The sequence below is a fragment of the Mizuhopecten yessoensis genome, unplaced genomic scaffold (genome assembly GCF_002113885.1).
Source record: "Mizuhopecten yessoensis strain PY_sf001 unplaced genomic scaffold, ASM211388v2 scaffold3023, whole genome shotgun sequence".
NCBI lineage: Eukaryota > Metazoa > Mollusca > Bivalvia > Pectinida > Pectinidae > Mizuhopecten > Mizuhopecten yessoensis.
Window position 1 is genome coordinate 841,840 of NW_018404837.1, and position 26,806 is coordinate 868,645.

General features: G+C 36.0%; 1 protein-coding gene across 1 annotated transcript; it reads right to left on the reverse strand.

The window, feature by feature from the left end:
* Positions 1-2,292: 2,292 nt before the first annotated feature.
* On the reverse strand, positions 2,293-24,940 carry LOC110446893 (amiloride-sensitive sodium channel subunit gamma-like). Its single transcript, XM_021492236.1, has 12 exons — positions 24,587-24,940; positions 10,251-10,443; positions 9,874-9,907; positions 8,521-8,662; positions 8,031-8,119; positions 7,541-7,704; positions 6,809-6,877; positions 6,218-6,329; positions 4,984-5,059; positions 3,840-3,935; positions 3,506-3,581; positions 2,293-2,916 (listed from the first exon to the last, which is right to left on the reverse strand). The coding sequence occupies exons 1-12, from the start codon at positions 24,760-24,762 to the stop codon at positions 2,731-2,733; spliced, it is 1,413 nt and encodes a 470-aa protein (XP_021347911.1). The 5' UTR covers positions 24,763-24,940; the 3' UTR covers positions 2,293-2,730.
* Between the last annotated feature and the right edge of the window lie 1,866 nt (positions 24,941-26,806).

The window sequence follows — 26,806 nt, forward strand, 5'->3', positions numbered from 1 at the left end:
TGCACGAATGAAACGACGTGGGTCCAGAGGATCTCGTCACGGTAACGTAGCGCTTTCAAATTCCCGTTAACAACCACCAGAAGCGTTCTCCCGTTGGCTGTGTTGCCGCCCCAAATCATAACGATTTCTCAAATGGACAAGCCGAATATGGTTGTCCTGTTGATGTGACGTCACACATGGACGTCCCGCACGAGGTCGATCGCTAACGTGGCCAAACTGTTGATGTCGTCTCCACAAATCCCGGACTGTCTTTCGATGGACATGAAAACGTGTAGAGACAACGGCTTGGCCCATACCAGCTTGAAGCATACCAATAATCCGAAGGCGGTCATTTTCATTGAGCCTCGGCATAGCATAAATCACAAATCAAAACGTTATAATGCTGTTTTTACTGTTCACTGGTCTCAACAGAGTGACCAAACAGTTGAAAAATAAACATTCATTGTCGAATTGGATGGGTGGACGAGAAAAACGTGCAAACTGATCAACGCCTATAGAGAGCAAACTGCACGGGAAAAACTGTTAATGACACACGGATAGTATGTATGTGTCATACTCGGTCATGTGTGTGAAGTTCCATGTCTATACAGTTGGTAATACATGTTCTATAGCAATTCTCCGCATGCACAGTTTTTTTTCCCGTTAGTATATTATACGAAATCAACGTAAAAAAATCAAATAATGTTACAGTTTAGTTACGCTTTCATACACAAGTATTCACAGTTAATGGCAAATTATCTAGTTGCCCTCATCCTTCCTCATGTCTTCAGAGAAGTCATATAATCTGATATCAGTGATCTTATCCTACTGGGTTCCGATTCATTTTCATCGAATCCAAACTGTTTTCTCTTTATAGTTATGTTGTTATTTTTTTCAAACTAAAGTGTAATAATTATTGTTATTTAATAACCTTGCCTGTGGATAAATTCCATTGGCAGCCGAGGTTTATCTTGTACTTATTTATTGTAATTATTATTATTCTATTTGGATACAAAAAATGTATGAGATGTTGCTATTGCATGGATATACTTATATGTACCTATTCCTCTTTTCTTCTTTTTCTTTTCTTCTTTTTTTTTTCTTTTTCTTTTCTTCTTTTTCGTTTCTTCCTTCTTTTCTGCTTTAAAACTAATTGACTACAGAAACATGAGTTTGACGCAATATGCTTTTTCTACATTGATGTTAGATTGTATATTGTTCTTGAATATAATTGTTTGTTTCAATTGGTTGATATTGTGTTTTTGCGTCAAGACCCACATTTTGTTCAGAGATTCATTCTGGATACTAGACGTTTTTATTAGAGTTCTTCTCGTTTCCTAAGAAGAGTTTTTGGTGTAGCGGGTATTAGTCGGCTTGTCCTGGTGTCCCAGCTCAAAAAGTGTGAGTTTATGGGCAATTTGTATGGGCTGGTCTCAAGTTCATGTATGATCGACCGACCCTTTTTGTAGCAATCGCTTTATATTACATAAAACAATCGGTGATTCAATAATTTAATGATTTCTTATAAAATTTCATACCATTACTTCTATAAATTTATATAAGGCTGTATTTTTCTACTTCATTAGATGTATGCACAGTTTATAGAAAAGAGTTTTTATAGGCTTTGCCTGTTGCCCAGTTTCGTTTGTATGTAAGATCTATACAATAAAATATTCTGAAATGAAAATTGTATAATTATCTATTGTGTATTTTAAGCGACTACATCCAAATTTGTGTTACTGTGACGTCATCAAATTATATTTAAATGATGTCTGATGATGTTATAACTTAACAACTAAGACAAGCTAATATGGCATTTATCTCAAAAAAATCTTAATGTTATGATAAAAAAATCCCTAAATGCGTGTTACATTTCGTAAGAAGTTAATGAAAATCTTCATGCTTTTTCAATCCAGCTCGCAACAGGATGACCATAATGAAAAATTCTTCGACTAGTCTCATAAATACCAAAAAGGTCGTCTAATTTGGAAAATATTATAAGTTTGTGATTGACCCCATGAGAAGTACATTTCTAGGAAAATATCAGTGTCAAAACATACATCAAAAATAACATAGTTTCTATCAAAACTTCTAGATATGAATATAAAGTTCTCTAATATCAAACATTTCCATATTTTCAAACAAGCAAAAAGAACCCTTTGAAAGGGAGCATTGTAATGATATGTAAAAACATGTGTTATCAGGAAAAAATGAATTGTCTCCCCTGACACATTGGGGTTTTGCTAGGCGGGTAGATATTCGAATGTATATAAAAAAATATATGCATGCACACTTATATATAAAGTATGTCGATATATGACCGCATTATTTTTATTATTTTGTCTAGATGTATATTAAGTTAGGTGGTAACTTGTCTTTTGATGGTGTTTATGCTCAGGTGTGAAACCGAATTGACACTTATGAATCTGACTGAAACCAAAGCAGGGATTAATCGCGTGCGATTAAGATAATCACGTTATAATTCTTGGGAAATGATTGATAAATACTCCTGTTCTGTTTTGCATGTCACTGATAATGTCGATGTTGTTATCAAAGTACTGTAGCAACATAGTCCATAAGATTGTTGATATGATAATGCTGTTAACACCGTGCTTTCACAGTTAATGTTGATACACACAGAAACATTCGTTTCAGGTTTGATATTGTATTTGTATCACTTTAACAAGTTTTCAAGAATATCACCAACAGCAAGTGACACCGTTTGTAGACCTCCATCCTGATGTACTTGACCTACTCTATTTCTATTACTGTAATAGTATCATTTTGTTCTTTCTTTTGATTTGCTGTGAAAATCTGGTCGTCCTCCGTCTTTGTTTTTCTTACGCATGCGTAGATAAGGAGAAATACTAGCTCAACAACTGACATACCGATCCACAAGCCAAGTTGCCCTCCAATGTCACTGACAAAGTTCTCACTCTGGAAATATATTGTAAATAGGAATGTGAACGCTAAGAACCTAGTATGCAGACTACAAGTTTAAAGTGTATCATAAAATTATAACAAATGGTATATATTTTTTATTTTTTTACAAGCTTTTCGTCTTACTTGCATATAATTTTTCCAAATTTTGCAAAACGTCTTTATTTGAAACAGAACTTTGTCGTGATCAAATTGTTATGGATTGCTCCTGTAATTTTTTTATCAATATTCAATAGTATGAATCCAATAGCTCACCTAATAACTAAGCATATATAGTGAACGACATTCTCTATGTAAGATCAATATTTGAACACGTTTTCAGACCGAACGCAATGAAATAAGGCACTTGCTAGGTAATATAAGTAGTATATTATGACAGGGATATAGAGAAATATAAAGATGTTGTGAGCAAATACACAGAGTTTCGAATCCGGTACCCTAAGTTATGATAGATATGCTGTCTTTGACCTGCTTTCTATAGATAAAACTAAATGTTGGTGTTTAGTGTCTTTAGTTGGATTAATATAATATCGATTTGATATATAGATAAAGGAAGTTCTCAAAGTAAGACGTTTCTCAGACGTACAGTGTAGGCCATTTCCTCTGTTTTTGATTCCGTAAGAAGACTTGTATAGTACACCCGCAACTTTATCAAGTCGTTGCTGAAAACCAAAGATAAGACAGTAAATCTACAATAACACAAGGAAACACTGATGAGTCGTGAAATTTGACAGACAATTATAATTTTTCTGTGTCCTTAATTATAGTAATAGATGATCAATTCAACACTGAACCAAACGGTACAACAACTGTTAATTTCATTTTCGCTACGTCGTTTTTTATGAATAAACGCCTTGCTGCACATTTGCGAATATAAGTTACAGTTAACAGTTTTGTTTAATCTGCAGTTCCCGTCTTACCTTTTTAGCGAATGATTTTCAAACTTCTTGACGTAAGGTTCGAAATTCTTAGATGGCCATTTTTTCATAGAAACCGATTTTTCATACGTGGTTTGACTGCAAATGGAATTTATTTAATTTCTTTAAAAGACAGAAATAATTTCAGTAAGACAAACATTGAGTTAACTAATTCACAAATATTGCATATAGCTTAGATGGAAATGAATTGATTTAAATAGCATCATTTATTAAATGAACATGTAAACTGATTGTATTAAATCTTTATCTGTTAGGGAAGGGAAGATTTGGTTGGTTTAACGTGTGCTGGATACAGTGTGTTGGTGTATTTGCCTACTTGTGATAGCGCGGATCTGATGCCGACCTTATAGTGCTACCACACTAAAAATACGATGCCGTCGACATGCAGCTCAGCATTCCGTCTGGTCACATTATACTGGCAACGCGTAAACTTGTTGTTGCATTTACCCAAAATGTCGAACGTTAAGAAGAGAATAACAACTACTTACTGGGTAGGATGTAAGATTTTTATCAAGTATTTTCCTAATTATGATACTACTGTTGTTTTAACATTTCATAGTTGTTGTGTTTTAATAATAAACGGCATTAATTTAATGTTGAAGCGAAATGTATTTCATTTTATTCCTACCTTTCTTGTCTCTTTATTGAAGTAGATAGAAGATGATTCATTTTAAAACAATGCTATATCTTCACATTTAAAAATTCGAAACAATTTAGACATTCATCACCTTACCTTCGATTTTCTGTGTTGTTGATGCACCCTAAACGCTAGAAATTACTTTATGGTGCAGTAAAGGTTTAATTTGTTTTTGCATTGTTTAAGTTAATATTTTAATGGATTTTAATCATAACATTGCTGCTTTAATGTTCAAATTCACGAAATGCAAATGAATTATATCAACGATTGATAGATTAACAAAAATACGCAATATAATGCACTATTTATTTCGCTTTATCATCTCCTCAAGGAAACAAAAATGGAGTACTCATATAAATCTTTCTCATTCTTTTAGACAAGCTAACATCTTGAATCACACAAGAAAAATATATGAAAGTATTTTCATAAAAAGAAACATTTGTATTTGAAATTATATAATTTTGCAAGATTCTATAGTCTAAGACTTACCTGCAAGGGGGTTTGCAATCAGGACAGGCAAGGTCCGTTTCAAGGTTTGCCAGGGTATCAAGCAAACATTTCACATCTAAATATAAGATATATAATACCTATATAATGTCTATTGTTTCACCTGTCATTTATCGCTGAATTTAACAGACTATTAGTGTATATCTGTCAAAAATTACGTTAAAAAGTCGACCCAAGAGTCAATCAACATTAAAAAAAAAAAAAAAAAAAAAAAAAAATGGGGTTNGTTGAATATTTAAATATTTAAATGTTGATCTGTTATTGTTTGTGATTCCATTACACAAAGGTTGTTTGGACTGAAAACTCAATTGACATGGAAAAATTCATTATTAAAATACGTGTGATTAGTTTAGAAAGTGTACTTCATTTAAACGTGAGTCTAGTTTACAATGCTGCCTTGTGAAACAAAATACATTTAAACAATTATTATAATTATAATGTTGAACAGCACATGACATACACAAATACTTCACATTTTCTTTCTTATATTGTCTCTGTAATGATAAACCATTTGAAATATTTTCTTTAGAATTCTTAATTGTTAAATAACAAAGTAGAAGTGTATCTGAAGGTAGTTCAATATGTTTAATAACCTACATAAATAGATGCATAAATGAATATTGATACCAATTGCTAAATCCTAAATTTGAATTTAAACGATAACAAAACAATAATTTATCTTTTTCGATATATCGCTGTTATTGGTATGTTTCATATGATGTATATACAAATATACACTCGACTGAAGGTAAGCTAGGGGTTTTATTTATAACTTGACACTTAGTATGTTAAAACTATTCGCAGAAGCATTGCCTACTGACATGGTTACTCATATCATAATATTAGCATAATTTTGCGATGTTTAAATTAAGTGAAGAATGTTTTAATGAAAACATTATAAATCTTTGTATGTATAAAAAATCATTATCAATGTAAAATAATATCTTCGATGCTGTTTTGTTTGTAAGCAGTTTCTTTTTATCTGTCTATGATCAGTACCTTAATTATAGCGAAAACTTGAAATAAAAAATATCTAAATGTATGATTTCAAATTTTAACATCACTTAATCGCTCTAACAAACATGTCTCTTTTGTAAATTTCTGTACGTCTAATTGCTGTACTACATAAATCACAATATAAGCATAAACATTGTTCTGAGATAACGGTATTATTTATGAATGTAAAGGTTCAATATTGTAAATGTAACTTTCTTACCAGCATCAGAAATACAATAATGTATATCATTTTCCTCTTCCTCCTCTATGTAATCCCTAGCGCAATCACAAAGTTCTATAATTTTGAAATTAATACATGGCAGAAGACAAGCCTGAAACCAAACCAATGCCGTAATTATTACCATTTCATGCCCAACAATGCAGTATCATATAATGTACCTTTAACGTAAGTTTCTCATCAATTATCATTTATTACGCAGGTAGAAATTAAAACGTCATTATCAATTTATAAAATACTACGAATGAAGTATCCATCAATATTTAAATCCTTTACGTATTTTTCGGATTACGAATATTAGTGCTGAGGTTTCGCCTTCGACTTTTCTAATGATGTATTTAGTTTAAACAGTATTTATTCAATATTCCAACATGTTACATACATACATATAATTACACAGGGATTGGAAATCAAGCTTAGAGCTTATATTAATTCCTCTCCAAAATATGATGTATTTACTATTGTGTTGATTAGTTCTTGTTGTAGTATTTTATCATTTGATCTCTGATTTCTCCTTGTCGTTTTAAATATTGCATTCAAATACCTACTGCGGTTACACAATAAAACACTTACCTGCATACTGTCAAAAATATTTTTAACATCGCATATTTCGTAAGGGCCGGGCAATCTGTGACTGATTTTCTGAGGACAGGAATATAAAATGGTTTCATTGTTATTACCAGCAAACGAAAGCAAAATTTGATGAATATATATTATTATTCAGTTAGATCAAAATGAAGTGATAGTCGTTTAAAAGATTTCTGTAAAACACACACAGGTAATGATTTTTTTTAACTTTAAAATTCCTTCTCAGACTCATTAGATGCTAGGGACCAAATAGGTGCTTTAGGCACAGATGAAACAAAAGGGCCAGTGCATAAAAATCCTTACTTTATTCATTTAAAAAAAATTAGGAGACTGGTTAATGTTAAATTAATTTTAGATTGTGTACATTATGAAACATGCCACTATTCAAATGAGAATACTGTGGACATCAAAATACGGTAAAACACGGGAAATCCACCTCCGGAGACTACCACCTTTTATCTTGAAAGATGATCGTTACAAACACACAAAAAGCATGCCATATTAAATGACGTCAACTATATACCCTATGGCTGTGCCTAGTTTTTGTTGCACTAAAGCATTCGATCTTTAAATTACGTGATTTCAATGACAAAATTTAGAATATTCCATGAAAGAAAAGCAACTGCCTTCCTGCATCCTGATTCCTATCTCAGAAGTTTTTGTTTAAGAATTTCCAATCATCTGTTTTCATGGCTCAGATGTTCAATGATCTCTTACTTTTGTGATTCCGATATCAACTTCAAAGCCGACAGGAAGAGATATTCCTGTGGTGGCTACAGTCGGAGAGTACTTGTTATTGTAGATTTGGAGACTGATCCCTTCCGACTGTGCAATAAAAGGCAGGTAGTTGTACTGGTCCACGTTCAGAAGGACTTCCAGGCCTACAAAGTACTTCCGTAGCAATTAACTTGCAATATATACAGATATAAAAAAAAAATAGACAAGCAATTTAGAAAAGCGTTTCAAGTATTTTTCTCGTCCACCATTTTCAAACCTTTAACCGTTACTTTTTTCTAGTATGTTTGTTTAAACTGATCTTGCTCAAGTAGACTTCTTTGCTTTCTCTTTATTTTAATGTGATTAAAGTATACGTGTATGTAAGCATATATACATATGCATTAATTATTATTTATGTTTTCAACACCATATGTATTCAAAAATATGTTGATGGTGATGAACTTATAGAAACATTTATCTGGAAAGTTACCATAGATTTCTCCCGGACCGAAAACAAGATGTTCTGATTCCAATTTGAAGCATAGTCCATAGTAGGGATCACGGAACGGTTTGATAATACTAAAAGGGGAATTTGTAGAATAAATTTAATTCATAGATTTAATTAAAAATGTTTCGATTTACTCGGTTAATTCATTGTAAAAAAAAGATAATAGTAAAACGTTTCCCGATTTAATGACAATTGTCTATTTCTAAATTGTTATATTATTGTTGTTATTTTTATTCAAAGCAAACAGGAAACACGTTTGATATGGTAGCATGCAACTTTAAGTTTTCATGATAGGTTTCCCCCCATTTTTGAAGCTGCATGGATATTTTATTTGTTAAATAAAATCAGCATGCGTTAGTATGAATTCTTAATATAAAGGATCAAACTCATTTCCATTCTATTTAACATTTACAAGGGTTATTTAACCTCGTCTGTATGGGATAGACAATGTTTGGAACCCTCTATACTTTACCTGCTGTTACATGCTTTTCTGTTCATTCTACACTCATTTATGAACTGATCTGAAGTCTGTGACGCACCTTCGAGCAAGTCATCTGGCATACCGGCCATTTCAGTTCGAAATGATTGAATGGCATGATCCCACGAATTGTCATCTGATAAACGTAATATGTAAAAGTGAGGTTATTAGAGATATAATGATGCATGAAATATCACTCTCAATTCATCGATTGTTTTGTTTTCTAGCTGCTTCCTTATTTACATGTTATATGATACACAAATTTGTATTTAACATCGCATATTTAAATCAGTAAGCATTAGCACTGTAGTGCTATTCTTGCGACAATAGAATAATGTAAAATAAAAATAAATAACTATTTTAGTCGGTTATAAACTTGGTGATACGTAACTCCTTAGTAGTTGTGTCTTGATAAAGTGGTGGGGTGACACAAAAACCGAACTTCCGCACTGTCTGCCATTACTTTATTAATGTAAGATATAGCAGTCTGCTATTACATTGTGTATATAAGACAAAGTAGCAGTTTGCTATTACGTCCTTAGTTACTACCGCTAATAACCAGTATACAGAATATGCTATTCATAAGCACGCTTATTTGGTATACGTAGACGAAATATAATTGTAAAGAACAGAAGTAATTCTAATAAATCATTAGCAAATACCATTAAGTTTTAGCCTACCTCTAATCTTAGACTTGATCAGACCTAAGAATTATGTAATGTTTTACGTTGCATGAAATGTTCTTTGTAATCAGGTTGTTTGTTTGCCCTCAAAATCAATCTGTATGTAACTGTTAATCACTGTCAGCCAATCGTAAACAGCACTAGGAAACATATCATATTTCACGAGAAATGATAAAATCTGTACTGAATTTTGTAACAGTTAATGATATGAACCACTTGGATGTGCTTGAATAATGTTATTTTTCTGTCTTTTTTTTAGGATTACAAGTCGCACGTGGGACTAAAAAAATCCCAACGTTTTATTTTATACAATATCGAAAGAACGTACAAAATAAGGAGAATTCATTTGATATATATCTTCGCTTTTTATTTAGTGATCCTATAGTTATTGTGTAACGGTTAAATTGACAATGTTGTTAACGAGAGACAACACTTGGACTCAACCTCTGGCAATACTGGTATACATGCCGTTGTAAATATAACGTATTGAATCTTGAAAACAAGAATGGGCATGAGATAAAAAGATGATTTTTTTATATATCAGAAAAAGATAGTCGAACATACATGTGTATCTAAAGATTTGCGAGCATTGCCCGTACCTTTGGATACAGACGATTTAATTCTAGAAAAGAAAACACAAAACGGCGGTTAGAACATTACTTACTGTTCACATATGTATTATTCACGTACAGCGATTCCTACAAAAAGAGAAATATCAATAAAATGTATTTATTTTACAACAATGATGAAACGATATATTTGAACTTGAGGGTTTTGTAGTGTATACATCCGATTGGAGAATCGCACCCCGGCCGTCTAAGTAAAAAGCAAGTGCGCTATCCACTGTGCCATCCGGCTGACTTTTTTTACTATTCACTTCTATAATTTGGTTACAGATACAGTGACAATGAAATATATACAGCAGCGATTTCGATAAACAAATGAAAGTTAATTGTTGCATAAATGTTTTAACTGTTTATTTAATATTTTTTTAGTGTTCTTTTCACTTAAAACGAGTAACAGAATTTTGAAAATACTTACATTGACATATACCTCTCCTAGTGAGAATTCCTCCAGGGCAATTCCAGTATTGATAGAAAGTGCCCGTATTATCCTGAACAGCCGCGGTATTTTAACTGTGTGTTGGTATTGTATTGGGTTCACATTACAGATCGCCACACCGGGGAACGTCAGAGTATCGTACTGGAATTCAATCTTTGTGTTCACCTGGTACCTACGAATAAAATTGTGTGTAATGAAGTTTAGCATAGAATCATCGTGTTATATTGTATATGACAAAACGATTAACGATGAAAACAGAGGGACACCAAATGTCAATAAACAAAACGTGATGCATAAAGGTAAAACATTTCCTGTATCACGTGATGTTTCTCTTCAGGTCCATTATCATATTAAACATATTTTGGTCAGAGACGTTGTTCACGATTTTGGTCGCAATAAGATTGGTATATTGCTTGAGCAGGATCACCTGTTCGAGGATTGATGGAATTTCAGTAAAGTACAGAATCATTATTTTTTCTGTCCGAGATGAAGTCGAAATACTGTAGTTGGCATACTTATATGTTCGACAGAGGTCCGATTTGCCTTTTTCCTGAAAATAACTAAATGTCGTAAATATGTTGAACGACTATTAGTGACATTTTTGTTGTTTCTGTGCCAGCAAATAACACAGACCACGAGTGTAAACCTAAAGATTCAAAGTTATACATTCCACGACGACACAGTGCATGGTTACTTAACCATTTAACACAAATAAGAATTTTTCAAAAGTCACATTTGTACAAGTAAAGTAAACTATTTAACTACGAGGTATGCTCTAGTACAAACAAAAGTCAGCAAAAATGTTCTTAAGAGTCACACTTGAACAGGAAAGCTAAACTATTTAATTAATAGGTATACTCTAGTACAAACAAAAGTCATCAACACGTTTTGGGGTTACAGTTTGTCTGTTAGAGCGACGTGTTGGTGGCTCCGCACTAGTGGTACTCGATAGGTCCTCAAGAGGTTGTAAGTATAGGGCTTATCGCATTCACTATGGGGTACGCCTGTGCGGTCAGGCGGTAATATTCCAGATTTGGGCCTAACGCATGTTGGGCATGGTCAGGGGGTGCATATATGGCACAGGGTATGTCTGGAGGTTCAGGAGGGCCCTCTCGGTGCGGATTCAAGTGTAATTCGTCCTCTTCACATGTGTCCAATGTGAGAGATTCCCATGGTTTTCGTGTAGACGATACAGCACTTTCTGATACTTTATAACAGTCAGTCATTTTGACGCGATACGAAGCGGACCGGAGTTGTGTACCAGCAAACTTCTGAATGTTGCACCACATTTGGTCAATTCTGGTTACTAAATAACGGTCACGAGCGGACGACTTATTTCTAACGGAGTGGAGGTAGACCAGGTCACCAACACGGATGGTCTGGGAGTGTAGGTAACCTACCAGAGGGCATTTTAGACTTTTTACTGGATGGATGGTTGAGGAGTCTGGCGTCGTGTTGTTTCGTTATGATGATCTCATCTTGAACTGGGATCTGTTTGTGGGTAAACTGATCTTTTTGTGTCCATACCTCCCGAGCAGATATTCCAATTTTTCTGATACGCGTGTTAAGACGAGCGGTAGCTAGCGTAAGCAACAATGGAGACACTGCGCGGCACGTAGGGTCCTGACGAAGAATTTCGTCCTCAAGCTCTTGAATAGCTTTTTCGGCCACATGGTTTTTGTTGGTGTTTTTTGCATTGCCAAGTTCTATGGCAATTCTGTGTCCTGACAGCGTGTCATCGTTCACCAGAGCCCAAAAGCCTGGTGCTGGGTCAGTACGGACGACCGCATGTGGACCATCTAAGGGGCGCAACTCTATCAGAGTACGAATAAGACCTTCACGAAGCGTATCACGGCGCGCGTCCTCTAAAAGCTGGGAGACCGTATAGGAGGAGACACATTCACGTACAACAATAATGATCTGTCGCTCGCGTTTCATAATGTCCGCAGCAATTTGACAGCCTATAATAGAGGGCGGATCGCTAGAGGTTTGGTGGTGAACGACTCTAGGGATTTTTTTGAGAGCCGCGCACTGATGACAACCATCACTCACACGCTGGACAGCGGTGTCGATGTCGAGAGCGTAAAAGTAGCGCGGGGTCAATGCTCTAAGTTGATGACATGTCGGGTGGTCTAATTTGATGTGTAGAGACATCAATAGTCCGTCTATTACGTGTCGTGGGACAACAATGCATTCTGATGGACTGTTGAGTGGAAGGTTTCGTTTCATGATGATGAGTCCATCTCGTGACAATGTAGTGACATTAAGGTAACGTTTGACATCACGAAACTAAGTGACCTTTTTGGAGGGCCGGGTACCCTGCCTAAGGTGGGCACATGTACATTTGAGGTCGGCACAGTCGGACTGAATATTTAACCATGCAGATCTGGTAGTGAACGGTAATCTCGCAGTACCATTGAGAACATCGGTCATCGAAATGGCACGCACTACAGAGTCCATTGTCTGGCCAACAAATGCACATACTTGACACACTGGCTCGGAACACTCGGGTGCATTTCGACTGGCTAAGTCTGATTGGAGGATCGCACACCCATCCACATGTCGAACTGATACTTGAAATCGACTCACTGTCGATAGAAACGTAGTGACACGAGGGCTCGCAATAAATTCACGTCGCATTAGTTAGGGTTAGGTTTACTATCGGTAGGTACACCAGTTGCTGTGGACAACTGAATGATGTATGGGCTAAAGTGTTTGATTGCAGCGGCAATTGACAGTGTCTCAATCTCACATGGGAGCCACCGGATTTGATGTTTTCTGAGCTTGGCGCTAAAGTACCCGGCTAGCAGTGATTTGTTGTTTCTGGTGACATATAAGGTAGCTCCAATGCCCGGTTCTTTTACAGCGCCGTCGGTAACTATCCATTTCTGATCACTGGATCGCGGTAATGTGATGGTGCGGTTTGATGAGAGGGCATTCTGTGCCTTTGTAAAGGCTGAGGCCAGTTCATCGGACCAGTGAACGGTTTCTTTCGACTCGTGGCCGGCAACAGCGTCGTCAAGTGGTGACAGTAGTTTAGAACAGTGTTGGGACAACCCTACTAAGAACTTTGAACGATCCAATGAATGAAGGAAGTCCGAAAATGTTTGTCGGTTGAGGACACGACGCGAGTGTCGCGATCCGATGTTGACTTGCTTGGAGGGTTCCCAAGCGCCACACCCAACCCAGGATAGATGTCTGTTGAGGGGAAATGACAGTTTTAGGTCCCGACAAACGCAGATCACACTGGTAAAGAGCCTGAAGTACAGCTCTCCAGTTGTCCAATAGTTCCTCAGGCGAGTTACCACCACAATACAGGTCATCCGCGACCTTAGGAACAACTCCTTTCTCGAGGAGGTCGCCCAAGACAAGGCACGTGAGCTTTTCGAGAGCAGTCTCGGAGCCAGGCATACCCATTGCTGTACGCGCGTAAACTCTCATCCCTTTGAAAGGAGCAATGACGCCGCAGTATTTCATAGATTCCCGTGCGAGTGGGATTTGATAGAACGCCTTGGTGAGGTCTGTGGCAATAATAAACTGCCATTGGGCAATTTAGCGGAGTGTCGATTCTAAATCCGACATGAGCGATGGTTGAGGTTTACTATATCGCCCGACATCAGCGAAAGCTGTCACAAGGTGAAACCCCCGTTGGGTTTTTTCACAAGAAAGGATGGGTTTACATACTCAACAGAGATATTAACGTCTTCAGGACGTCGAAACACACCGATTGCCTCCAACTCGTCAAACACCATCTGTAATTCAGTGAGTTGGATTCGCGAGTACTGGGGTATACAACCCTTACGTATACGTTGGGGAGGTTGGACGGGGCCCATGTTGACTTTAGCCTTGATAGGTCCCGCGGCGCCATTGTATCCATTGAAATTTGGGTCAAACACGTCGTCATACTCATTAAGTACCTCACGAAACTTCGATCTCATGTCAGCGGACATGATATTATTCGGATCGAGTGTAACCTGCTCGGAGTGTCCCTGTCCGTAGGTTGGTGATTTCTGAGATTTGGCTTTAGGTACTGCACTAGGCACGCAGTCTGACGGTGAGCTATCTGGGGGGATAAAGGTAGCTCGTACCTTACACATGTGTTCATGGCGTTCAAGCTGTTGGGGTTCCTAGGTCAAGTTTGGAATACGTTTTTTTCCTGCGACACTTGGGAAAATAGATGGACCAAGCCACGATGTTGACTTGTCATGCGGCTCCACAGCAATGGTCATGTCGGTTTCACACAAATCCTCAGGAAGGTTAATCTCCACGTATTCCCCTGACCAAACGACGGGTTTGACAGGTGAGCGAAGTACGCGAGTCCTACGTAATGCGTGTCGGTCCATTGTGGTCCTTTCGGACCCGTAGGATAATGTCAATGAATTCCCCATCAGTATTTGTATCTTTGCAGGGCGCACTGAAATGTCATTTTTTCCATGAAGGGAATCCCAGCTAGTACATCGGAATCTAGGTTTTCCACAATGAGACCTTCAAAGTAAAGATCCTTACCATCACGAGAAAATATGAGGCGCGTCTCGCCTATAACCTTAAGAGGCGATGAGCCATCAGCCTGACTCAAGGATTGTGTACTTGCTGTGATCTTAGCGCCGAGTTTAGTGACACACGACAATCGCATCATGTTGCCCGTAGCGCCAGTATCAACGGTGAGCCGAACCGAGTGTTGGTTGTAGAACACATCAAAGTACGGGGACTGACGTATTACTGCTCTGTTGATGATATCACATTCAGTGTCACTACTCCCAGACGGGGTGTGTGTAGTATCAAAGTCCTCTACAATACAGGTGTCGGTCGAACCTAATACTATGCGAGCTTTGGCCATGAAACGTTTATCTTCTGGGGGGAGGTACACGCACTTACTAAGGAAATGTTAATCAGGTCTCCCTGCTGCCTTACAGAGGAGACATGCCCTTTTCGTCCTGGCTGCGTATTGGGAACGTTTCAGCTTAAACGACTGAACAGATGATCGCATGGCTCTCGCATCCTCTGTGGTTTGTAACTCTTCCAGTAGGGAGTTGAGGGCCTGTGAAATTTCAGGTTTGATTCATAATAGTGTTCGCGAGCGGAGTTCAGTGCCATATCGCTGTTTTACGAGCTTAGGCAAGTCTATATGTATAAGTCTGAGCCATGACAGGACAACAAAGTTCTCAAGGGAAGGTGTAATCTCCTCATCAGCTTCTCAATTGCCTCGCCATGATGAGTGATCCCCGAGTCCCGATTTAGCAGGTTGTCCTCTGTAAACGCCATTATTCGTTGAAACAAGTCCTCAGGGCGTTCACTAGTCTCATGTTTCATTGACGCAAAGTCTATGAAGTGGGCCCCTGTTGTTTAGAACCCGAAGTGTAGGCGGATCTGTTGCCAAATTTGATCAAGCGACGTACAGGTTTTCACGATTGATTGACGCGATATTATTGGGCAGTAATTCGCTATCTGCCCTAACATTAATTCGAGGGTGGCAACATTTTGTTCACGAGTTTTTCTGTTAGCACGGGGAACGTCTTCGCCGTCATTTGTTAACCCTCTGAATTGATTTCCTCTCACCCCCTTCTCCCACACTACCCCCTGTACCAGAAACGGGGCAAAATTGAGGTCTAATGAGAGGGTGTGTGTCAAATTCTGCCACCAGTTCTCGAACGAGTTGACGGTTTCCGTTTTGCTGAGGCACCACTGCGTCGGTGCACGCTGCATTATGATCGTTTTGTACACTTCACAGTAGAAAAGTCACTACGTCTTCAATATGATTACTTACACTTTTACAGTGTCAGACGAGAGTTCTTGAAACACACGCTGCCACCATGCAAGCAAATTACATAATAGTAGAACCAAAGCCGTATCGCCGAATCCGGAATACTAATAACTGGCGCTGTTTAAAATAAGGTCAAACTAATGAGGATTACACAAGTTAAGTTCCCAGACCTAGAAAACCTGTCCACAATATTATCACCAAAATTTTGAATCTAACGAACTCAAGTTCAGTTTTAAAAATGCTCTTTATAAGTTACCTAAAGGTTTACTGTTTACAACGTAGGAAAGCTAAAACATGTGAATAATATTGGAACATGTTTCCAGAATATTCGACTTAACACCTTTGTTAGAAGCGTTAAACTAAATAAAAGTGTGTACTATATACCAAAAAGCTTTCGCCCGGTAAAACTTTCGCCCTTTGCCGATACGTCCATATTCGTTCAGTGTTAATTTTGCGTTTCACATTTAACGTCTATCAATCATGTATTGTTTATTAACATTTGCCGAGGGGATTTTGGTTCAAATTATTTTCTGGGTTTTTTAAATTTTGTTTTTGTGTAATGTAAGTGTCCAGTGTTTTTCTGTGTTTTGATAAAGGAGCAAATTGGTCCGAAAATATGACAACCTCATATTGTCTACACTGAATTTCTCCCAAATACCAATTTTAAGTGTAAGGATCCAGCGGTAAATGGGATTTCACCGTTGATATGACTTCTTTGACCGCTGTCACGAAATATTGACATATACTGATATTGATTTACAGATTGTACTATCAGGCGTACCTACATTATGAGTGTTAAAGTTCTGATGATACATGTATGCCCGACACGTTAAACGCACGACATTTAGTTTGTTCACTGAAATTCGAGTAAGAGCACAGTGGAAATATTTACCTGAGATATCGTTAATGCCTTTAGGGGTGTTAATTGCCTGTGTTTCGAAGTATTCAGTTATATATGTCAAAATTTTGCAAAACAATCTTTATTATACCTTTAGAATATGAATAAAAACTAGTCCAATATTAGTACCTCCCAATAATTGTGCTGGCCTAATGTTCAATAGGTAACCAATTTCACGCAGGTCCAAACTGGAACACTTGAAGAAGAAAAAAATTATTTCCTTTTCCGTTACTTGGAAACCATTTATTTTCACTTGAATGAAACAAAAGATACCTTCAGTTTTTATTTCGTGCGTTTCTTTGATATCAATCATGGCACGCGTCTATTGATAAAGCCAATTTTGTAGCTGGCGGGGTAGCAACACGGAACACCTCACCTCGTTAGTAAGCTTGTCAGAATAACTGACAACTTTTGAAATATTTTGTTTTCTTTTGCGTAGGTTTGACACTTTTTGATCATTTTTTTCCCACTTAACTAAACTTATAACTTTAACAATATTTATTCAAGAGATGTGTCAGCATAATTAATGTTTTCCCCAACGTACCATTTCTTTGAAATTGTTTTTAATTTCTTTTTTGAAATTCTTAAATTGAATTAGTGAGCAACATATATACAAGAGGACGACAGATAGCATTTGTCCAATGTTTTAAACTTTACCATTTTTTATTAGAATACATATCATTCATTGTTATTGAGAAATAGATAGGCTGTATCACGTATATTTAAAGTATACCTTTACAATACGTCTCGTCAAGCGCCATTTGTTCACCATGACAAATCATTGATTCGTTCTACTTATCGCCAAACGACATATGCTAACATTATCAAATCATCGAGTTATACCGACATATAACACATTGTACTGAGCTATGTTTTGTATCAGATAGTGACAATACACCGGATAGCGTGCATTGTCAAATCATCGAGTTACTCAGACATAACACATTAGGCCGATCTATATTTTAGTATCAGACATTGTCAAATCATCGACTGATGTCGACAATGTTCGTGACTTGGGAAAGCACGTGATGATGAGCAATCTATTGCAACTGAAAAAGTGAAGTCATGATTAATTCACGTGCTGCAGTATCATTATAGAAATACAACGTTTTAGCGTACAGTGCCTGATTATAGATCAACCAGTACTGTTGCCTTGACGATTCCATGCAAACCTGTTTAGGAGCTTAAGTTTTGGTTTTTCATCACGTTATTAACTATTTATATGTTTTGTTAAATGTAGTGGAACTGTATTACTGATTGTTGAACAATAAATAATGAAAAGTTACGTTGTCATTTCATCCCTTGTAAATGACAATATATAATGAGTCATTATCAGAAATTGTCAATATTGCTGTCCCCTAACTTTTAACATTTTTTTTTAGTGTTCAGAATGCATAGATAGTACATTTATGAACATTTATAAATATGTAACATGCAAAAATAGGGGTGTCCCTGGCAAGAATTCCAATTTTTCAATGAGAATAAATACAATTAAAAGGTATTACCAAATGGCTATTTCCATATTTTCTGTTAGTTTTATGCTTCAATTTTGATTATCAAATGTCAGTTTATTTAAATAATCTGGAAAATGATAATATAAACATAATATATGTCTGTCTCCAGTTAAAATGTCCATTATGTTACCACAACACATTTGTTCAGTTGATGCACCATTAACAGGTATTTCTTTAGTAACACATAATGCATCAGATAGAGCTTGACTTCCTGTTCATAGACAAACAGTTGCAGAGCAGATAAATATGAAAGAAGTCTAATCAGCGATCATCAAAGATAAGCAGGACTGGATGTTTATTTTTTTTGGTGTCAATATTGTTACTATGTTATAAGAAATAAGATGGCATAATTCAGTATTATTTTGGATGCTATTAAAGAGGAAATAGTACTAAGTTTTGATAAACATCTGCACTGTAGGTCAGATATTCACTTGTATGGAACAAAAACATTTAAAAGTTAAAATATTTCTGTTATGTTATGGTATATTATGTTACCAAAGAAAAAGTAACATTAAAGACAAAATGACAGTAACAACATTGACAAATGCAGAGAAAAATTACTGTCTAACAAACACAAAAATAAATATGAATAAAACAATTATTCATTTAGAGGAATTATAAGCAGTTAAAAAAGGATAATATATTATTTCTCATATACAAGTAGATAATCAATGCAAAAATGCTCATTTTCATCACAAGTAACACAACTGACACTACGATTTATGTTACTGTAACATGGGGTAACATAACAGACATATACATGTAACAACATGGAACAAACCAATATTTTATCGTGTTTACAGACAGAAGTCAGCACATTTATCTTAGAAATATGACTATATTATGTTTGTTTTTGAATATGCAACCCACATATGTTCTGTAGTTGGTAAAAAAATTGGAATTAATCTTTCTTTTTAAAAATTTGGTAACATAATGGACACATGCTTTTGTGTTACTTTATAAAATGGTAACATATCGGAATTTAGTTGGTAACACAACTTAACAGTACACATTCATTTCTTTTCAAACGTGTCTTCACAGATAGTTTTCGAAGTATTTAGATTGAGATGTTACTCTCATGACACTAATTTCGACTCTAAGATTTTGTTTGTTTAGTCTGGCTCAAGTTTCCCACTCTAGGACAACATTTTCAAAACTAGATAACATAACAGACACACATACTTGTGTTACTATAATGAGGCTAACACAATGGACAAATATCGGTAACACAACATACTTTAAATTAGGGTTTTGTTCAAAATTATGTGTGTTTTATGAATTTTACATTTTGGAAACGTAACGATGTATAATGTTTGGGAAACGCATCATGTAATGCTTTATTAGATTTAATGTAAATTGTCCTGACTAGTGCAATATTTTTAAATCAAGGTAACATAACAGACAAACATAATTATGTTATGATTAGGAATGGGAGGGGGGTGATGCTATGAGGGTGGTTGAGGGGGGTGATGCTACGACGGTGGATGAGGGGGTGATGCTACGAGGGTGGATGAGGGGGGGGATGCTACGAGGGTGGATGAGGGGGGTGATGCTACGACGGCAGATGAGGGTGGGGGTGATGATACGAAGGTGGATGAGGGGGGTGATGCTACGAGGATGGATGAGGGGGGGTGATGCTACAAAGGTGGATGAGGGGGGTGGTGCTACGAGGGTGGACGAGGGGGTGATGCTATGAGAGTGGATGAGGGGGTGATGATATGAGGGTGGATGAGGTGCTCGAACAGGGGGTGATGCTACGAGGGTGGATGCGGTGCTCGAACAGGGGAGTGATGCTACGAGGGCGGATGAGGGAAGATTGAATGATTGCGAACTATATAGAAATGTTGGAGATTATGTTGGTGTTCGATATCAAGGGGAACCATTCCCTGGCATTATTCGGAAGATTGATGAGGTCAGAAAGGAATTGTTTATTGAATGTATGAAGAAAAAGATGAAAGGAAAAGAAGTGTTGTTTTCTTGGCCGCAAAAGAAAGATCAATGCTAGTTTCGGTATGATAGCATTGTTACTTCTATCCCACCACCTGTAAAGATGACAAAATCACTGCTCATTATAAAATCATGGGTGCAAATAATCTCATGAGGTGGCATGCTTTGTGTTCGTGTTTAAACTGACCTGTGTTAGTAGTGATACTACTAAAATTTGATCTAAATCGCCTACACATTATTAATATTAATATTAATAGGTTCATGTATGAGCATTTAGCTTCACATACCTTCATGTACAATTCATCCAGTTTGATGTTAAGCACTGTTCAAAAGTTCTTGTTACCCCGAATGACGCGTTCGTGTAGATCTAGAGTACAATGTCACCTGTAGTACCGTTAATTATTGTTGTATGTATTTCATATCTTTCTTTTGCGGCCAAGAATTTAGTAAATGTGATCCTTAGCAAATTTTAGATTATATGTGCGTGTGAACGAAATACTTTCATTTTATTTTAATTACACAAATAATGTTTTTAATTGTTAACTGTGTGTCCCCAATAAGATTTGTAACCAGAAAGTATAGTATCGCCTTATTATAGCTTTATAATTCCTTAGGCAGGAAAGTAGTAGTGTTGGGAATCGGTTTTTATTTCATAATCGATGATCAGCTGTAATCGGTGCAAGTGTTTTTTTTATCGATTTTCGATTATTAATCGGTTAGCGAGGTAATCCAAATTGTATTAGTTTGCAATGTAAATTTAAAATCAAGGGTTGACTTATGTCCACCTGCTACTAAAAACCATTTATACACTTTGAACTTTGGCTCGAACTTGGCCAAAAAACATATTTGTTAGGAAAATTTACCTCCTAACCAAAGCATAAGTAGTTTTTTAGGTGGATGCTAATCAGATAGCAATAGAAAAACAGCATGCAATAATTTCGACCGATTAATCGATTATGGGATTTCATAATTGATTAATCGCAATTGGTTGTGTAACCGATTAGTTTTCGATTTTAATTAATCATCGGGACAGCACTAGAAAATATCAGCAATTATTGATCCGGTCTGTAATAATTGTGATATGCACCATCTTTATATAGAGCATACTATGTACAGCAGCAGTTTAAGTAATGTTAAAAATCCTGGAAAAAATTGATACATACTAAATATTGAAATGCTGTCGCGTCGTTCATTGTCGGCTTACATATTGATGTACTATCGACTCTTGTTTTACTAGTAACACAACGGACATTTCATTGCATTATAATTGTCCATTGATTTCAATTAAATGTCCATTATGTTACCAACGTCCATTATGTTACATGCAATGTCCATTATGTTATTTGAACTAAATATCCCAATACTTTTTGCAGCATTGCCTATTTTCGGTTCTTTTTGCTCATGTTTTTTCAATTTATAACCATAAGCTTATATATAGTTGTTTCATGAACAAGCATATGCATTTTACATTAAAAATTATATTCGGAACAGACCCCGTCAGTATGCAATTACCTAAGCCAATGATATAGTTTGATTTTTGCCCCTAACGAAAAAACTGAGGAAACTATTGTCCATGTCCTACTTATAAAATTGTACTGCTGTTCTAAATAAAACAAAATTTAAGTTAAAGTTCCTGTTTTTTACCTAACAAAAATCAATTTTAAAATTGGTAACATAATGGACATTTTTACCTTAATTACCAAATTTCCGTTGCTATGGTAACCAAACAGGTAATATTTCAGATTTCCGGTATTGAAATAATTAAATACTGATATATGTACTTCAGTTTGGTTAAATAAAATTGATTGTTTATTGATGTTTTTTTTGCATATTTTTTTTAATTCAGACAATTGACAATTTCTGATAATGACTCATTATATACATATAGATGTATATAAAAAAACAAGTGACAAGAGTTTCTTAGTACCTCCCTAGCGTTTTCACCTCTTTAGGGATTCATCATGGGAACTGATATATATATATATGTATATATTTATGGAATACCGTTGCATAGTAATTGGATGTTTAGTCGTTATAACGAGACAACAAGTTGTCATAACTGAAAACGAAGTCGTTATAACCAGACCCTTTTGTCTGTCAGTGGTGTTTGCCGAAGACCTGCGGGAACCGTTGCCCACACACAGGAGACTGTAGAAAAGCAATTCGAGACAACAGTTTCAATTGTTCTCCAAGAATGCCATTATTGTACAGTGTATGAATCTTATTAAAAGAATACCGGTTTGTTTTCGTCAAACATATAATATCCATCCTGTGGTATGAACCTGACTAGTCCGAATTATTCTGACGTTTTATCGACTTTTTTATATCGGTCTGTCGTCGATTAACAGACCGATATAAAAAAGTCGATAAAACGTCAGAATAATTCGAACTACAACCTGACATAACCTGATTAAGTCGAATTATCTATATATACTCAACCAAACATAACCTGATTAAGTCGAATTATCTATATATACTCAACCAAACATAACCTGATTAACTTGATTATCTATATAATTCGAATTAAACAGTAACAAAAGCACACAAGAATAATGGTTGTTGTTCTGTCATGGAATAAAAGATTGCTTCTTCATAATGTATTTTGCACTTAGTTTCTCTTTCTCATTTAAAATTTTGTATTGATTACAGTATTAAGTAAAATTTGAAAACTGAAATATTGACCTCTAAAGAGCTACATATATATTTACATGAATTTCTAGTTACCATAGTGAATTACACAGAAAACATTTCTTGATGTAAATTTGGGTTCATTTTCAGGTAAAGTTTACCTGAAAAAACCCACACAACAAGTCAATATCGAGTGAAACCTTGAACTGAAATTGATATAAGATTTAACTGATTATTTTTTCGAGTGGGTTTGACTTGAATTTGACCTATTTTCAGGTGAATTGCAGATCAAGAATTGTTCAGGTCATATATACCTCAGGCAATATTTCCTGTGATCAGAAATTATACCTATACATAAGGAATACTTGGCATTATATAATCTTCCTGTTCACATGACCAAATTCAGTGTAAATCTAGAATTAAAGGAATGTCTTCGTAATAGTCACCGCTAATGTGGCATACATACTCACCCTCAGTTCCGTTGGTAGCTTTTTCAGGGAACATTTGACTATACATATATGGATACAACAAAATAAGAACAAAACATTACTTAACTAGAACTGTAAGCCAAAGGCTAACTAATACCCCGCTCCTATATAAACCAGAACTGTGCGCTACAGGCTTCCTTAAGCAAAGCAATATGGTCTCCCACCAATAATGAGTTATGGTAATAATTATTTTATTAAAAACAAAAACAAAAAATGACAAAAAATAAACAAGTATTTCGCACAAAGGGGCATAACTCCATCAAAAAGGGTTGAAATCCCAAATTAAAATGCCAGTGCGCAACAACATAAGATACCGATCATTCATGCAAAGTTCCAATGAAATCCACCTGTTAGTTAAGGGGGAGTTGCACGGACAAGTATTTCGCACAATGGGGCATAGCTACATCAAAAAGGGCTGAAATCCCAAATTAAAATACCGGTGCACAACTACATAAGATACTGATCATTCATGCAAAGTTTCAATGATATCCACCTGTTAATTAAGGAGGATTTTTCCGGACAAGTATTTCGCAAAAAGGGGCATAACTCCATCAAAAAGGGTCGAAATCCCAAATTAAAATGCCGTTGCACAACGACATACGATACTGATCAGTCATGCAAAGTTTCAATGAAATCCACCTGTTGATTAAGGAGGAGTTTTCCGGACAAGTATTTTGCATAAAGGAGCATAACTCCATCAAAAAGGGTCGAAATCCCAAATTAAAATGCCGGTGCACAACTACATAAGATACTGATCATTCATGCAAAGTTTCAATGAAATCCACCTGTTAATTAAGGAGGAGTTTTCCTGACAAGTATTATGCAAAAAGGGGCATAACTCCATAAAAAAGGGTCGAAATCCCAAATTAAAATGCCGATCCACAACGACATAAGATACTGATCATTCATGCAAAGGTTCAATGAAATCCACCTGTTAAGTAAGGAGGAGTTTTCCGGACAAGTTACTGCGGACGACAGACAGACATCAAGACAGGGTGATTCCAGTATACCCCCTCCCCCCTAACTTCGTTGCGGGGGTATAATTATTGTTGATGTATGACAATGTGATGCATACTTACTTGTAGAACTGTTCAAAAAGACGAGTCACTTGAAAGACGCACATGCCAAGGGACCCCAGAAATAGCAAGCACCATACCAACTTCTTTAACCAGAACTTTGCGTCTGCTATCCGTGAAAGTCCATGCAGTGAAGTGTAGCCCATGAAGTTCTTCCCTGTTTCGACTAACCGATTCATCTTGAAAATCGTATTGTTCCTTTGTCTGATCGGCTGCCCGTGTGCCTTGTAATAGTATCTGTAATGACCGCTTCTTGTCCTTGTTGTGTATTTCTAAGACAAAATCCGTACAAGGTTAGTGTATCATCGTTACTTTCCTCTATGTACATTCAGCAAGTAAAACTAAACATAGCTACCAGCTCTTTAGGGACTTTTTCTGTATATATTCCCTAGAGTGTAAAACCCATCTCTTCTTTATGATTGTTTGATGAACAAGTCTGATCACAAGTCCTGCATGTATATCAATAAAGTTACTTCATTTTTGTTTTAAATTCCACTTTACGAGAGAACAAACTAAATATAACTCGGTCCCTATGAACCACCTATCGACCGGGTGCTACCATATGTAACAATCCTGATCACGATGTTGAAAGATTATGTTACGCTCCACTTAGGCAACGCCCCGTTTCTAACCTATGCACAGTATGATTATGTCAACTTCACCTCACAGTAACATCCGCTAACGTTCTGCTACCTTTGTGCCTAATTAATGTACCGTTATCACCATCGGGAAGTTATTAATAATGCACATAATTTATCGCTAAAACCCACCTAGAGCGTAATATAATGCCTTACCATTATTTCACATGCAAAAAAGCATGACTAGTATCGTATTAATGTGCATGACATAAAAATTCTATACCGAAAACAGCAACAAAACAACCACGTCGATACGCTAAAGATGTGTGCAAATTGAAAAGATGATTGATAATTTGTCACATAAACAATACTGTTAATAACAGTACGTTTCCCACAAACTGTAAAAATAGTCTGTCTGGTCGGCAAACAAATGACCGACTTTTGTCTCATTTCCTATTGTGTAAAACAGTTGGCTGTGGAGGAGCACATCATGACATCGTGTTATTTGAGTGATTTACTACGAATACTAAATATAGTATTCTCGATGGTGTTAAATATGAAGTTAAACAGATATGGCGCGTGCCCAGCGGATAGGGGCTGGTTCGGGATAAGGCCGATGCAGAGCTAACAGTATCAAACATGCAAAACAAACCCATATCGCAGACAAGTTAATAATAGAGGAAATTACAGCATGTGCATGTATCATCAGATATTTTTTTATTGTCGCATTATTATTTTTGTTAACTTTCCGAACAGGTAAATAAGCGCATGAAATTCACAGAGATATATTTAAATCTGTATTATACACTTATGCTTGTTTTATACATAAATACTTTCTTCCAGGGATATATATAAAGTATTGCATTACTGCAACATGAAATACAATTAAGAACTGTAATGTAAAGATATCAATTTTTAGCTTGTTATCCTTCTTGTGTTATAGTCATGTATTTTTCCGACAATATTAATGTAAGGATAATGGCGTTAAGGTGGATATTCACCGTAGGTTGGGGAAGCAGGGATGCTACTATCAAGAAACGAAAAGTTGAAGATACGAAAATCGGAATTGTCCCGCTTAACGTACAGCTTAGAATTCAGCCGTCCGAGTTGGTCATGTTGTAAATAAAAACAAAAAGAGCGACTGTCATGTCCTTAATTTCAATCTCAGCAGAGTATTTACAATCAAAGTGGTCAATAAAAATATACAATAGGGAAATCCCTGTCTATAACTAGTTAAACAGATGCGACCGGAATGAATAATTTTAAGTAGTTGCAAATAGTGACAATACGATTCCATTCTGTTTTTATACGAGCAGGTTGAGATTTCCTTGAATGTCTTTACAAAAGTTGCAAAAGCATGACGCTTTGAAATTATGTGGAATAGTAAAATAATGAATGACTAATCTTTCCGTTTCAGGCATGTTTATTTGTTCACAGATCTATCACCAAGACTTTTTATTTATTTATATATTTATTCTTTCTTTTTAAAATGTGTTCAATTTACAAACACGATACGGACACAATATGAGACACTGTACTTTAACTTGTACTTTAAGATACATAAGATTTTTGCTGGTTTGTCGTTGAATCTTCAAACAAGCCATTCGGATTGACATATTTCGCCTGTGCCCCGCTTTGACCATCA